This window comes from Pelodiscus sinensis, chromosome 1 (assembly GCF_049634645.1).
Source record: "Pelodiscus sinensis isolate JC-2024 chromosome 1, ASM4963464v1, whole genome shotgun sequence".
Lineage (NCBI taxonomy): Eukaryota > Metazoa > Chordata > Testudines > Trionychidae > Pelodiscus > Pelodiscus sinensis.
The window spans coordinates 103093130-103108435 of NC_134711.1; the positions used below are offsets into that span (position 1 = coordinate 103093130).

General features: G+C 49.6%; 2 protein-coding genes across 12 annotated transcripts in view; both read left to right on the forward strand.

Annotated features, from left to right (window-relative positions):
* Positions 1–15306, forward strand: part of DGKI (diacylglycerol kinase iota) — a 319613-nt gene that overhangs the window by 112136 nt on the left and 192171 nt on the right. For 10 of the 11 annotated variants that reach the window (XM_075940098.1, XM_075940048.1, XM_075940058.1 and 7 more), the window contains exon 2: positions 3054–3162. The exons of the other annotated variant lie outside the window; for it this stretch is intronic. In XM_075940098.1, coding sequence (XP_075796213.1) covers positions 3054–3162 — 109 coding nt within the window. The remainder of the gene's footprint in view (positions 1–3053; positions 3163–15306) is intronic. 11 annotated transcript variants of the gene reach the window in all.
* Positions 8967–14271, forward strand: LOC142831060 (uncharacterized). Its single transcript, XM_075940038.1, has 2 exons — positions 8967–9318; positions 11205–14271. Exon 2 carries the CDS (start codon positions 11258–11260, stop codon positions 13943–13945), a length of 2688 nt encoding a protein of 895 aa, XP_075796153.1. The 5' UTR covers positions 8967–9318; positions 11205–11257; the 3' UTR covers positions 13946–14271.

Consider the following 15306-nt stretch of genomic DNA (forward strand, 5'->3'; position numbering starts at 1 on the left):
TTCTGAAAAAAATAGAAACTTACTCCAATCATTCGATCTTCAGGTTCAAACAGCCTTTAAATTGTAGTTATTATTGTCCTTACTGATAAAATGCAGAAATTATAATACTTCAGTCATTTCTACCAAGAGATTGTGATGTCATAAATACAGGACTGGATTTGTGATGCAATCAAGCAGAAGATGCTAGGCAATGGTTCTCTGCCAAGGACTAATAACCAAAATGGTACCAAAATGAACATTGAGAAAGTCTGGACGTGTAGCAGAAATCATTTTATGTATAAAATATTCATATATTGTATTTTACATTGTAAAGTTTGCTATAGTATTAAATTATCTCTTTAAAAGTGCTGGTCTCTGGACTTCATTTGGTCCTTATAAAGACCAGATTATGGTCTACTGATCATACCACAGTGATGTGTGCAGGGGTCTAGCTAGCAAGTAAATTATTCTCTTATAATGCTTCTGCCAGCTGTTGATAGTTTCTTTCCTTGGGATCCCTCCCATATTTAAAGAGGATTTAATCTAAGGTAAAACATTTTAAAAATTTTATACCAACCTATTGATGACATGCAGTGCCATGAGGGAAGGGAAATGGATGGAGAATGGATGACACAAATATACTGAGTGTTCATTACATTAGATAGTACCAACAGAATAGGGTGGCATTTTGAGGATGTAGAAAGAGAAGAAGGTTTATAATTTTCCCTCTCAACCTACCTGATTTCCAGGGCATCGACTCAAAGTGTTGAGGGCTCTGAGCTTCTTTTCAGTGGACATACAGTGCCTTGTATTTTTAGAGGGCAGAACAGAGATTCTTTTAGCATATGTTGGCTCCATTGACCTTTATTGTAAGTTGCCTTGGGGTATTCATATGATTAGCTGAGCCTATAAATAGCTATCATATAATGTGTTGTTGCAGAAAAATGCTTTACGGAACAAATTGTCATTTCATTTTTGGGGAAGGAGAAAATATAGGCTAGTTTTGCAAAGAGAAAGGAATTTCCACTCAACGCACTGCCACACTCACAGTTCTGACTACTGGAGCTAAAGAAAGAGCTTGTATGATTTTTTTGATTGTCACTGATTGGGCCATGCTGCCCTTATATTTGCAGCACTATAGCTTTAAGGAGCCTACAGTCCAGAGCAGTTTGGTAGATAGCATGTGCTTCCATTTGAGGGAGTAAGTTCAGGGCTTATCTTACTGAGCTGTCAGGGGCTGGCCGGAGTCTGGCAGAAGAACTCTCAGCCCTGGGGGTCTGGGAGTCCTTTCTGGCTGATGCTTTTGAATAGCATTTGTGGCCTTTGCAAGGAAATGCTTTATCTCCTGAGAGGATTTCTGCCACAGGGGCTCCAAAAAGATGTGAGTGAAGTACACATGAAAAGAAACTGGAGCATGACACCAGCAGAGCTCATCAAAGTGGGACAATCCTTTCCTGTTCCATACGGTGACCTCAGTTGGCTGTGTTTTCAGTGGGAGTTAATTTCTCAGGGCATGTCTACACTAGAAAATGATTTTTAAATAACAGCTCCCAAAATAACTATTTCGAAATAGCGAGTCAACACTACAGGGAAGCCTTGAAATTAGTCCGAGGCAGGCTCCCTTAGGCTATGTCTATACAGCAGTGTTATTTCAGAATAACTGATGTCATTTCGAAATAACATAGTCTGTGTCTATACACAAGCAATTATTTTGACATAATGTTGAGCTGGTGGACTTCTTACTCCGACCTCTGTAACTCTCATTGTATGAGAAGTAAGGGAAGTCAGAGGAAGAGTGCTCTATTTTGAAATAAATGCTGTGTAGATGCTCCCTATTTCAAAATAAGCTATTTCGAAATAAGATAAGCAATTGACGTACCTCAATTTGTGTAGCTTATTTCGAGTTAAGCCCTGCTGTGTAGATGCACTCTAAGGATACATCTACACTTGCTCCCTAGTCCGAACTAGGGATGCAAATGTAGGCAACCGAAATTGCTAATGAAGTGGGGATTTAAATATCTCGCGCTTCATTAGCATGATCTTGCCGGCATGTTATTCCGCTCAACAGTTGTTTTGAAAGTGAAAGTGCGCGCTGGGACGTGTTAGTTCGAACCAAACCCCCATTACTGAGGAGTAGCGTTAGTTCGAACCAAGGGGTTTGGTTCGAACTAATGCATCCCAGAATGCACTTTCACTTTTGAAACAGCTGTTAAGTGGAGTAACACGCCGGCGAGATCGTGCTAATGAAGCGTGGGATATTTAAATCCCCGCTTCATTAGCAATTTCGGTTGCCTACATTTGCATCCCTAGTTTGAACTAGGGAGCAAGTATAGACGTACCCTAAGGGAAGCCAGGGGAAGAGTGCTCCATCTCAAAATAACCGAGGAGTAATTAATTTGACTCTGGAGAGTAGTTATTTTGAAATAGCAGCAGTGAAGCATCCACACTACTGCTATTTCAAAATAACTGTTTCAAAATAAGCATTATTCCTCGTGGAACGCAGCAGTTACTATTTTAAAATAACCAGCCCGTTATTTCAGAATAACAGGCTTGGAAGTGTGGACGCTCAGCTTGTTATTTTGAAATAATGGTGTAGACCAAGGCTTAGAGAGTAATCTATCTGAGTAAAGCAAACAGGGAGTTTTCCTTTCTGAACACCTTCCTTCCCGCTTTCAATAAAAGCAACTCAAATCTTCATTTGAGTTGCATAAACAATGAGCCCAACTGCTCTGATGTAAAAAACAGGAACTCCGTTGCAATGAGTGCAGAGGGCTACATTTGGACCAATAGCTTTTGTTCATTATGCATGGGTCTAGAAAGGTAACTGATCTGTATTAAATAGTACTTGTCAGTTATCAAACTTGCTTTATTTTTCTACTAAGCTGCATTCTCTTCTCACCCTATCTGACTTTCCTGAACCCACTCACCTGCTTCCCTCAATCATTATAGCATAATATAACCTCCCAGTACCACTTCCACCAAACTGAAATTTACAGCTGTGCTGCCTCTGCTGATTTCTAGACAACAAAAAAAGTGCTGTTGTTTTGTTTTTGTTTTTTCTTCTCATCTTACAGGAAAGCAATCTCCAGGTCAGGCCTCCAGCATCTGGCTCCTGCTCACTCCCTCAACATCGCAATCTCCAATGGGCCAGGAAAAGAGCCAAGAACAACACTAGAATGGAGTGTAGGTGTTTATTTTTAATCACCACAATTTATCTAAGTAACATCTCCTGCCCGTTTTCCCTCTAACCATCATGTTTTACATGGCTAGATAAAAGGTGCAGGTAAAAGGGTTGGATGTTAGCTCTGGTCACTATGAGCTTGGTCCTGTAAGGTGCAGAGAACTCTGGTGTCTATCTGGCAAAACACTTACACACCTGAAAAGTCTCTTCCGAGTCAATGGGCCTGCATACATTTAAAGTTTAGCACCAGCCTAGCAAAATAACTTGCTTGAATGCTTAGCATCTCGCAGGATCAAGCCCTGAGATGACAACTCTGGGTATCTTTTATTTCTTTTTGAAGTTTTTTGTGCTTTAGGTCAAGGTAATTGTTAAATTAAGACTGGACATCTTGCTAAGTGATATGTTCTGCTTCAGCTCCTGTTTGGCTTGGAGCAGGAATCATTGGGTAATTTTTTTTTTATAGCCTGTGTTATACAGGAGGTCAGACTAGATGATTGCAGTGGTCCTGTCTAACCTGAAATTCTATGAATTTGTAACAGAGTGCAGAGAAGAGTGTTAAAATTCAATCCTCTTAGTATCAGAGATCCTGTGTGGATCCCAAAGGGCTTGGCCTTACAAAACCTAGATCGTGCTCTAGAGGAAATGTAGTCCCTGTTTTAGCAAGATATTTAAACACATGCCTGTCTTTAAGCAAGAGAGTTTCCCTTCGAAGTCAGTGGCACTGTTTATGTGCTTCCAGTGCTTTAAGTGCTTTATTAAATTGTAGCCTAATGCAACTACTTGCATGGAAAATGGCACTGTACAATGTATATCCCCCAAGTATTTTCTTATGTAACCTATATAGCAGTGCGTACATCATGAGGGATGTGATATGTACAATAAATTCTTTGACAGAGTAATTGGATTAATTTGTATTAGGATTGGAAAGGACATGTTGATATTTAATCTATTTCTCTACATCACTGCAAGATAATATTAATAGATTCCTACAGTATCCCCATTGCTTCTGTACTGACTTTCATTTAGAACTTCTAATGTAGGTGATTCCTTGACCTCTTGTGGCTGGTTATCCCAGTATTTGGCTGATATGGGCAAAAAGTGCCGCCTAAATTTGTAGCATAAATGTTTTCTTCCTTTGTTCTCCGCAGTACCCTACACTAGCCCCCTAGTTCGAACTAGGGAGGCTTATGAGGGCAACCAAAATTGCAAATGAAGCGCGAGATTTAAATATCCCGCACTTCATTAGCATGTTCCTAGCCGGTCGCCATTTTGGAAATTGACTAGCCTGGAATAACTGCCCACATCTACACGTGGCAGAGAAGTGTGATTCTGAGATAATCCCCTTAGTTCGAGTTAACAGTTAAACCTCATTCGATGACCTCTAGGCTTTGTCTGCACTGCAGGGTTTTTGTGGAAGTAGCCTTTTCCGCAAGAGTTTTTGCACAAAAACTTCTTGCGCAAAAGCGCCTAGCGCAAATGCGCATCTAGACCTCAAATCACATCGCAAAAGCGATGTGCTTTTGCGCAAGAGAGTGTCCACACTGCATGGAAGCTCTTGCACAAGAAAGCTCTGATGGCCATTCGCAGAATGGCCATCAGAGCACCTGTGCTTTTTCTGATAGGGGTTTCTTGCACAAGAAACCCCTGCGGAGCGTCCACACCTGCCTTTTTGTCCAAGAGGTATAGTGCAAAAGGGAGTTATTCCTTGTGGGGAGAGGAATAACTCTACTGGCAAAAGCCCTCTGGTTCTGTCAATTTTCTTGCACAAAAGCAAGGTGTGGACGCTCTGCTGATTTTTGCATAAAAATGGCCGGGTTTGTGCAAAAATCTTGTAGTGTAGACATAGCCCTAGAGTATACTGAGTGTTCTTCAGAGGTAAACTATTGCAACATTATGGCCATGTTATATAGTCTTGTAGAAAGTTCCCATAGAAGTTAATAAGAATGAAACCTGTAGGAATCTATAGAAATAGGTTTCTATTGTAATTATTCTAAACCCCGACATAATATAACAGGGTCTGTCTACACTACAGCGTTATTTCAAAATATCTTATTTCAAAATAGTTATTTCAAAATATCTTATTTCAAAATAATGCGTCTACACACAAAATGCATTTTGAAATAGCTTTTTCTATTTCAAAATACTGCATCCACACTGAGTGGACGCTAAATCGCATTTAAGGCTGGCCAGAACCAGGTCCAGGAGGGCATCAGGTCAGGAGTTATTTTGTGTGGCTGCTGCCTGAGGCTATCTGAGGCTTGTGCTTAAAGGGACCCCCTCCTCCCCTGGACAGCCAGTTCTCAGTTTTCCATGCTTGCTTGCCTGCCTCTATGAGGGACAGCAAAGCATTTTGTCTCTGCGTGCTCTGGTTGCCCTCACTTGGGACACCACAGCACTCTGCAACATGGAGCCAGACTTGCCCCTGGGCACTCTGGTGCTTCTCATGGATGTGTTGCTGCGAGCCTGGCTTCACTTTCTGCAGGCTGCCATCCAGGAGGTCCATCGGGGGGCGGTCACTATACAGGAGGCCCTGTGGGAGAGCGTCTACCCTGAGGAGCACTAAAAGCCTCCCTGGTCTGCCCCACTGGGGGCTTGTGTCTCATTCCTCCCTCACGTCCTTCCACTTACCCCTTCCTAACCTTCCTTCCTGATGTCAAATAAAATACAATGTAAAATAAAATTTTCATGAACACAAACTCTCTTTATTTAACAAAACTGGGGGGGGGCGGGAACGAAACTCTGGTGAGACTGGGGAAAGGAAGCAGGAGAGGAGAAAAGAGAGGGTGGGAGAGAGGAGGGGGAAACCTGGGAGGAGGGAGCTGGAAGGGAGAGGGAGGGGAAGCAGGGCTCAGGTTTGGGGGGTCTCGCTGAACCAACTTGATTTTCATGCAGACCTGCTCCTGGGTTCACGTGTGGCCTTTGGTGGCCAGGCTGGCAGCTATCCTTCTATAGACGGCTGCGTTCCTCCATCTAGTGTGGAGATCATGGATGTTGGGAGCATCCCCCCCCAACCTGAATAAGGTCCATGATCTCCACCCTGGACCAGGAAGGCACCCGCCTTCTCCAGGCCCTGGCAGGCTCCTGGGAGCTGGCAGACTGCTCCTGGGGGGCGGTGGAGGGCTGGCTGCCACTGGCTTACTGGCTCATGTTTTGGGGCCACTGGGTCAGGGGCTGGCTCTGGGCTGGCAGGCTTGGAACTGGCACAGGCACTGTGGCCCGAGTCAACCCCTTTAAGGGCTCTGGGGAGCAGGGAGGGAGAGAAGTGTTCTTGGTTGAGGCTGAAGTGGCCACCAGGGTACCCTGGGAAGGCTGGAGGCCTCCTATTTCGAAATAAGTGTCTACACAACACCTTTTTTGAAATAACTATTTCGAATTTGGTGTTATTCCTTGTGGAATGAGGTTTACCAAATCTGAAATAAGCACCCGCTATTTTGAATTAATTTCAAAATAGCGGTTTGGGATGTATAGACGCTAGTAAAGTTATTTTGAAATAACGGCTGTTCTTTCGAAATAACGTTGCTGTGTAGACATACCCATAGAGAATGGCATCAGTTCACAGGATTCTGTTTTCAGATGCCCGTACGAGACTATAACATTTCATTAAGCGTTTTAGATGTTTTATGAAAATGTTACTTTTTCTATTCAGTTGTATAGGGCCATATTGCCCATGAATATGAATCTGTATGCTTCCATCATACTCCGCTTCTTTTTGGTATATGGTTCTCACCAGAACCATTGGCCCCTTACCGTAAAGAACAATGGACTGAATTGTGTGCGTATATTTGTATCTAATGATAGACTACACTTGAGGTGTGTGTGTGTGTGTGTGTGTGTGTGTGTGTGTGTGTGTGAGTGTATGTATATAAAAGTAGTATATTAACTCTAATCCCACTAGTTTTGACTCATACAACAACACTAATCCAGATGGATGCTTTTCCTTTCTATGTGTATGGTCTCCCTTGTAAATCATCATTTCATATACTGAATGCTGTCTCTTCCTATTAATGTTTCTGCAAAACTAGGTCTCATAGTTGGGAACTGAGTATGCAGATGGGAAGAGACACACATCATCAGAGGCTCACATAAGGAGGAGGAGCCCTTGCATGTGGTGATGGCACAACCACTTTCAAAAATAGAGAGTGTATTGTTAGCTGTTTCTGTAGCTCTTACATCAGGAAGTAGTAATGATTCCAGTCATCTGGAAAAATAAAAAAAACTTTATTAAAAATCAAACTCTATTAAAGTCAGAGAACTGGTAGGTAGGGTCCCATGGGAGAAAAGCTGTAGGATAAAGGAGTTCAGGAGAGTTAGCATTTCTCAAAGACACAATATAAAAGGCTCAATTCTAAACAGTCCCAATAGGAAGAGTAGTAAGAAACCAGTGTGGTTCTATTAGAAGTTGTTCAGTGACCTGAAAATAAAAAAGGAATCCTACAAAAAATGGACACATGCTTGAATTGCTAAGGACGAGCACAAAAGAATTACACAAGATGAAGGGGAAAAGCCAGAAAGGCTAAGGCACAAAATGAGTTAAATCTAGTAAGGTACATAACAAGCAACAGGAGGAGGGTCTGTATATACAGTAGGAACAAGAGAAAGATGAAGGAAAGTGAAGGTTCTCTACTTAATGGGGGAGGAGAGCTAATGACTGATGACATCAAAAAGGGTGAAGTGTTTGCTTTTGTCAAAATTTGAAAAGTACAGGTTAAAGATATTTAGATAAATTAGATATATTCCAATCAGCAGGGCCTGATGAAATTCATCCTAGGGTACCTAAGGAACTAGTTGAAACAGTCTTGGAACAATCAGCAATTATCTTCAAGAATTTGTGAGGTCCCAGAAACCTGGAGAAAGGGAAACATAGTACTTATTTTTAAAAAGGGTAACAAAGAGGAACTATACATATCAGTTTAACTTTGAAAGATACCGGAAGAAATTAGAAACAATCAGTTTTTAAGCACATAGAAGATACTATAGCTATAAGGAATAGCCAGTTTGGAGTTAAGACAAAAACCATGCCAAATCAACCTAATTTCCTTGTTGGATAGTGCTGCTAGCCTAGTGGTGGAGGAGGGGAAGGCGGAACAGTTGATGTGCTATACCTTGATAGTAATAATGGTTTTCACACCATCCCACATGACATTCTCATAAACATACCAGCAAAATGTGGTCTAGATGAAATTACAGGTTGAACCTTTAAAATCTGGGATTCTCTGTTCCAGCAACATCTGTGGTCTGGGAGGACCATGGATATTGCTGGACCAGAGAGCCCTGGCTGGCCAGGTTCAGAAGCACAGCCTGGACTGGGCTGGCAGTGGTGAGCACAGCCCCAGCGAGGCCAGTGTGGTGGAGAGCACAGCCCTGGCCAAGGCTGGCGGCAAGGAAGGCAGCCCCAGCTAGGGCTGGACGTAGTGGGGCCAGTGGCCAGGGCTGGGGCTGGCATGATGGGAAGCATAGACTCGGTAATGGCTAGCGCAGTGCAGGAGCACAGCTCAGGCCAGGGCTGGAATCAGCTGGGTGCACAGCCTGGACTGGTGCCGTGGGGTATGTGTGTGTGCAGCCATTGCTGGAGCTGGAGGCAGCGGGACTGGCACAATGGAGTACGCAGTCCTGGCCAGGCCTGGCATGGTGGGGGGCTGGAGGCAGGGAGAGCAGCCCTACCTGGGAGCAGAACCTTCAGCTAGGCAGGGAGCCTTGACCTCCCCTTGTCTGGCAAACTCTGTGATTCGGGATCACTCAGATGCTGGACCAGGGCGGTCTGACCTGTACTATAAGGTGGGTGCATAACAAGGTGAAAGATCGTTGTGACGGGGCGGCCCCGCCCCGCACTCAAGCCCAGGGAAACCACCTGGGGCCGGGGGCGGAGAGGGCCCCACCCACACAGCCCTACTGGGCATGCTCCAAAGGGAGCCAAGGTATAAAAGGCTGCTGGCCTGCTCAGAAAGGGCAGACTACGACCCGAGCAGGAGCTAGCGGCCACTGGGCAGAGAGGGAGTCGCCGGGGGAGCTGAGCGTGCTGCTGCCGGGCCTCTGCAGGGCTCGGCCCCAACGCCGGAGCTGCCGACCGACCACCCGCGTCCCGAGTGCTGGACCGGACCCCGCCAACTCTGCAGCTGCCAGGGGGAGGACCACTACAGCCCATCGACCGGCGCCGACAGGTGGGACCGCGGCAGGCTGCGAGCAGGGGGTAGGAAGCGACCCAGGGCAGGGAGCTGGAGAAGCCCCTGAGGGCTCGGGGCGTTGCGGGGAGGAGCCCCCGCCGAGCCAGTGGTGGGAACCACCCGCCACTAATAGGGCCCTGGGTCGGGGTCCGGTGGAGAGGGAGGGCCCGGACCCCCCTACCCCTGCGGCCTGAGACCCTGGCACGTGGGAGCAGGGTAACAAACTGCAAACTGTGAACTAGGCCTCTGGGCCTGCAAACTGTGGACTAGGCCTCTGGGCCTGCAAACTGTGGACTAGGCCTCTGGGCCTGCAAACTGTGAACTAGGCCGCCGGGCCTGCAAACTGAGGACTAGGCCGGGAGGCCGTATTTCCCCTAGCACAGGGGCATTGTACTTTGGGACTAGGCCGGTGGGCCGTATTTCCCCTACGAGAGGGGCAGTGTACTTTGAGGGCTAGGCCCAGACGGGCCGAGTTAGGCCCCGGATGGGGGTGGCAACCCCAAGACAGGGGCGAGCCCCCCGACACGTGGTGGAGAATGTGGGCACGCGACCCCGCCCTTGGACAGAGGGGCTGGCAAAGGGGAGTGGTAGATGCGGGCCGCGAGGACCCCGGGGACAGAAACCGGGGTTGCTGACCTGGCGACAGCGGTATGAAGGGGACCTGACCGAACTGCGGAGGCAGTTGGCAGGCCTACAAGAGCGACAGGACCGATGGGAGCGGGAGGTCGCGAGCCAGTTGGGGGCCCAGGGAAGGGCGGTGCCCCCTGGGGTCTGCCCCTTTGGGCAAGCGCCGATTGCCGAGCCTGGTAGGGGGCCGACGGGACCTGCTAAAATGACGGTGAGACTTAGAGTAGAAGGGAACCCCACGGTGGCACTGGTGGACTCAGGGTGCAGCCAGACCCTAGTTAGGGCCGACCTAATATCTGAGCCAGAGCCAGCCGGGGGCCCCATCCGGTTGCTGTGCGTACACGGGGACGTGCGGGCGTACCCGACAGCATGGGTGCGGCTAGATGATGGCCAGGAGGTGGGGGTCTATAGCGTGGGGTTGGTCCCGACGCTCGCCTACCCCGTGATATTAGGCCGCGATTGGAGAGGCCTAGGCCGGGTGTTGCGGGAGTGGGGCCAGCAGTCAGTGCCAGGGCGGGGCACCTCCCCACACGACCTGGAGGAAGCCGCCCAAGGCAAGAGTCTAAGGGGGGAGGAGAGGCCGAACCCAGGAACAGCGGCGGGCTTGCCACCGAACCAGGGAGACCACCCCGCCTGGGAGGAGGAAGTCGAAACCCTAGAAGTAGAGGGCGACTTTATGAGAGAGCAAAGGGAAGACCAGACCCTGAGTCGAGCTTGGGAGCAGGTACAGGACCCAGGGGAGGGGACCAGCCAAGATCCCCGTAAGCCCCAAGGCCCTCGGTTCTGTGTGAAGGCAGATCGGCTATATAGGGTGGTCCGGGAACCCCAGACGGGGGAGGACATCTGGCAGCTCCTGGTCCCCCACAGGTTTAGGAACGCCGTACTCCGGCTGGCGCACCGGCTGCCTTGGGCTGGCCACCTCGGGCGAGAAAAGACCCTGCAACGGATAGGGATGAGGTTTTTTTGGCCGGGCATACACCACGCCGTGAGGGCCTTCTGTGAATCCTGCCCCGAGTGCCAACTCACCAGTAGAAAGGGGGTGCCGAAAGCCCCCCTGGTGGCCCTGCCCGTGATAGGGGTCCCCTTTGAAAGGATCGGGTTGGACCTGGTGGGACCCCTAGAAAAGGCCAGCTCAGGCTGTCAATACGTCATGGTGGTGGTGGACTATGCCACCCGTTACCCAGAAGCGGTTCCCCTACGTAATACCACCGCCCGCACTCTGGCCGAAGAACTTTTTAAACTGTTTGCTCGAGTAGGGATACCGAAGGAGATCCTGACCGACCAGGGGACCAATGTGTCGTCCCGGCTGATGGCAGAACTATCGCGGCTACTGAACATCCACCCTCTGAGGACGACGGTTTACCATCCCCAGACAGACGGCCTGGTGGAGCGTTTTAACCAAACGCTAAAGACGATGCTGCGTAAGTTCGTGGCTGAGGACCCTCGACACTGGGACAAGCTCCTACCAGCCTTGTTGTTTGCCATTCGGGAGGTCCCCCAGGCGTCAACGGGTTTCTCCCCATTCGAGCTCCTATATGGGCGACAGCCGAGGGGAATACTCGACCTTTTACGAGAAAGTTGGGAAGAACAAGAATCGCGTGTCCAAGGGACAGTACCCTATATCTTACAGCTGCGGGAACGCCTGCGGAAGGTAGGGGAATTTGCCAGGGCTAACCTCCTACAGGCGCAGGAGGTCCAAGCCCGCTATTACAACCGAGGGGCCAAACTCCGCTCCTTTGAACCGGGGGACCACGTCCTCGTCCTGCTGCCCTCTCGAGAGTCCAAGCTATTGGCCCGATGGCAAGGCCCGTTCGAGGTGGTCCGGCGAATAGGGACGGTGGACTACGAAGTGAGGCTGCCGGGGAGGAGGAGAGAGGTACGATTATACCACATCAACCTCTTGAAGGAGTGGAAGACCGCCGAAGGACTACTGGTCACCCCATATCCCCCGGATCCAGAGCTCGGGCCAGCCGTAGAGGACCTCCAGGGGGAGGCTCAGATAACGATGGGCCCCGAGTTGAGTCCAGTACAGCGGGGAGAATTACAGCGAGTGGCCCAGAGGTTCGAGCCGTTTTTCTCCACTCGACCCGGCCGCGTCCGCACCACGCATCACCACATCGCTACCCGCCCAGGCCATAAGGTGCGAGACCAACACCGGCCCCTCCCTAGGAAGATGTGGGAAACAGTCCAGCGGGAACTCCAGACCATGCTAGAGATGGGAGTGGTGGAGGAATCTCATAGTGAGTGGAAGAGTCCCATAGTTCTAGTCCCGAAGCCAGACGGCACGACGCGATTTTGCATCGATTTTCGGAAAGTGAATGCCATCTCGCGGTTCGATGCCTACCCGATGCCCCGAACCGAGGAGCTCTTGGAACGGCTCGGCCAAGCGGAATACTTCTCCATCCTGGACATGACGAAAGGGTATTGGCAGATCCCACTGACACCAGCCTCTAAGGAGAAGACGGCCTTCCCTACACCGTGGGGCCTGTTTCAATTCGTGACCATGCCATTCGGACTGCATGGGGCAGCGGCCACGTTCCAACGATTAATGGACCGATTGTTACAGCCCCATCACGCCTACGCAGCCGCATATATAGATGACGTGGTGATCTATAGCCCAACGTGGACGGCCCATCTGCAGCACTTAGAAGCCGTATTGAAGTCCCTGAAGGAGGCCGGCCTCACAGCCAACCCGCGAAAATGCCAGCTGGGACGCCGGGAAGTAACCTACTTGGGGTACACGGTCGGGCAAGGGACAGTACGACCGCTGGTGGACAAAGTGAAAGCCGTGCAGGAGTGCAAGACACCCGCAACCAAAAAGCAGGTACGCCAGTTCTTGGGGCTTGCGGGGTACTACCGCCGGTTTATCCCCGGTTTTGCGGACATTGCAGCCCCTCTATCTGACCTCACGAAAAGTACCCAGCCGAACAAGGTACAATGGTCAGCGGACTGTGAGGTGGCTTTCAGGACACTGAAGGACCAGCTTACTAAAGCCCCGGTCCTGTTCCACCCAGATTTTTCAAAGCCCTTCCTACTGCAAACGGATGCATCAGAAAGAGGCTTGGGGGCAGTGCTGTCCCAACAGGCAGAGGGAGTGGAGCACCCGATAGTTTATTTGAGCCGCAAGCTCTTCCCACGAGAACAGAACTACGCTACTATAGAAAAGGAGGCATTGGCAATAAAGTGGGCTGTAGACGCCCTAAGATATTATTTATTGGGCAACACGTTTCAGGTGGTGACAGACCATGCCCCCCTGAAATGGTTAAATAGCATGAAGGAGACGAACCCCCGGTTAATGCGGTGGTATCTATCTTTACAGCCGTACAATTTCAGTATAACCCATCGCCCAGGGAAGGCGCACACGAATGCGGATTTCCTTTCCAGAGTGGGGGAAGAAGAGACGGGAACGGACGAGGGGATAGGTACCCACTTAAGTGGGGGGGTGTGTGACGGGGCGGCCCCGCCCCGCACTCAAGCCCAGGGAAACCACCTGGGGCCGGGGGCGGAGAGGGCCCCACCCACACAGCCCTACTGGGCATGCTCCAAAGGGAGCCAAGGTATAAAAGGCTGCTGGCCTGCTCAGAAAGGGCAGACTACGACCCGAGCAGGAGCTAGCGGCCACTGGGCAGAGAGGGAGTCGCCGGGGGAGCTGAGCGTGCTGCTGCCGGGCCTCTGCAGGGCTCGGCCCCAACGCCGGAGCTGCCGACCGACCACCCGCGTCCCGAGTGCTGGACCGGACCCCGCCAACTCTGCAGCTGCCAGGGGGAGGACCACTACAGCCCATCGACCGGCGCCGACAGGTGGGACCGCGGCAGGCTGCGAGCAGGGGGTAGGAAGCGACCCAGGGCAGGGAGCTGGAGAAGCCCCTGAGGGCTCGGGGCGTTGCGGGGAGGAGCCCCCGCCGAGCCAGTGGTGGGAACCACCCGCCACTAATAGGGCCCTGGGTCGGGGTCCGGTGGAGAGGGAGGGCCCGGACCCCCCTACCCCTGCGGCCTGAGACCCTGGCACGTGGGAGCAGGGTAACAAACTGCAAACTGTGAACTAGGCCTCTGGGCCTGCAAACTGTGGACTAGGCCTCTGGGCCTGCAAACTGTGGACTAGGCCTCTGGGCCTGCAAACTGTGAACTAGGCCGCCGGGCCTGCAAACTGAGGACTAGGCCGGGAGGCCGTATTTCCCCTAGCACAGGGGCATTGTACTTTGGGACTAGGCCGGTGGGCCGTATTTCCCCTACGAGAGGGGCAGTGTACTTTGAGGGCTAGGCCCAGACGGGCCGAGTTAGGCCCCGGATGGGGGTGGCAACCCCAAGACAGGGGCGAGCCCCCCGACAATCGTACTCAGTTATCAATGATTTGCTGTAAAACTGGGAGAGTGTGTCTAATGGGATTTTACGGGGGTCAGTCCTAGGTTCAGTACTAGTCAATTTTTTCATTAATGATTTGTTTAATAAAGTGGAGAGTGTGCTTATAACATTCGTGGATGACATCAAACTGGGAGTGTTTGCAAGCAGTTTGGAGGGCAGGATTAGAATTCAAAATGACTTTGACAAATTGGAGAAATGGTTGAAATCAACATGATGAAATTTAATCAAGACAAGCATCAAATACTACAGTTAGGAAGGAAAAATCAATCACATGAAGAAAAATGGAGAATAACTGACTAGATGGGATTACATCTGAAAGGGATCTCTGGTTATAGTGGATAACAAATGGAGTATGAGTCAACAATATGATGCAGTGGAAAAGGCAAATATGGTGGTGCGTGTGAACAGGAGTGTCGTATGTAACACACTGGAGGCTATTGTCATGCTGTACTTGGCACTGGTGAGGCCTCAGCTGGAGTACTGTGTCCAATTCTGGGCACTGCACTTTCAGAAAGATGTGGGTAAATCAAGGAGAGTCCAGAGGAGAACAACAAAAATGATGAAAGGTTTGGGAAACACAGTGCATGTGGAAAGGTTAAAAAATGAGGCATATTTAATGATGAGCAAAGAAGACTGAGAGGGGAACATAAGACTTAAAATCTGTAAAGGGTTGTTACAAAGAACACGGTGATCAATTGTTCTCCATGTCCTCTGAAGGAAGGACAAAAAGTAATTGGCATCATCTGCAGCGAGGGAGATGTAGGTTAGATTTTAGAAAAAGCTTTCAAACTATAACAGGATTTAAATTCTGGAATAAGTTTCCAAGAGAGGTTGTGGAATCCCTGTTAACTGAGGATTATAAGAACCAGTTAGAAAAATACAGGCCAAGTTGTACTGGGTCCTGCGTCACCATGGGGGTACTGGATTTGGTGACCTCTTTTGAGGTTCCTTTTAGCTCTGCATGTCTTTGTTTCTGTGTCACATACATATTCTTTGA

Bases quoted from the DNA above. Each gene is read 5' to 3' on its own strand.
- LOC142831060 (XM_075940038.1), top strand. From the start codon at position 11,258: ATGGCAGAACTATCGCGGCTACTGAACATCCACCCTCTGAGGACGACG.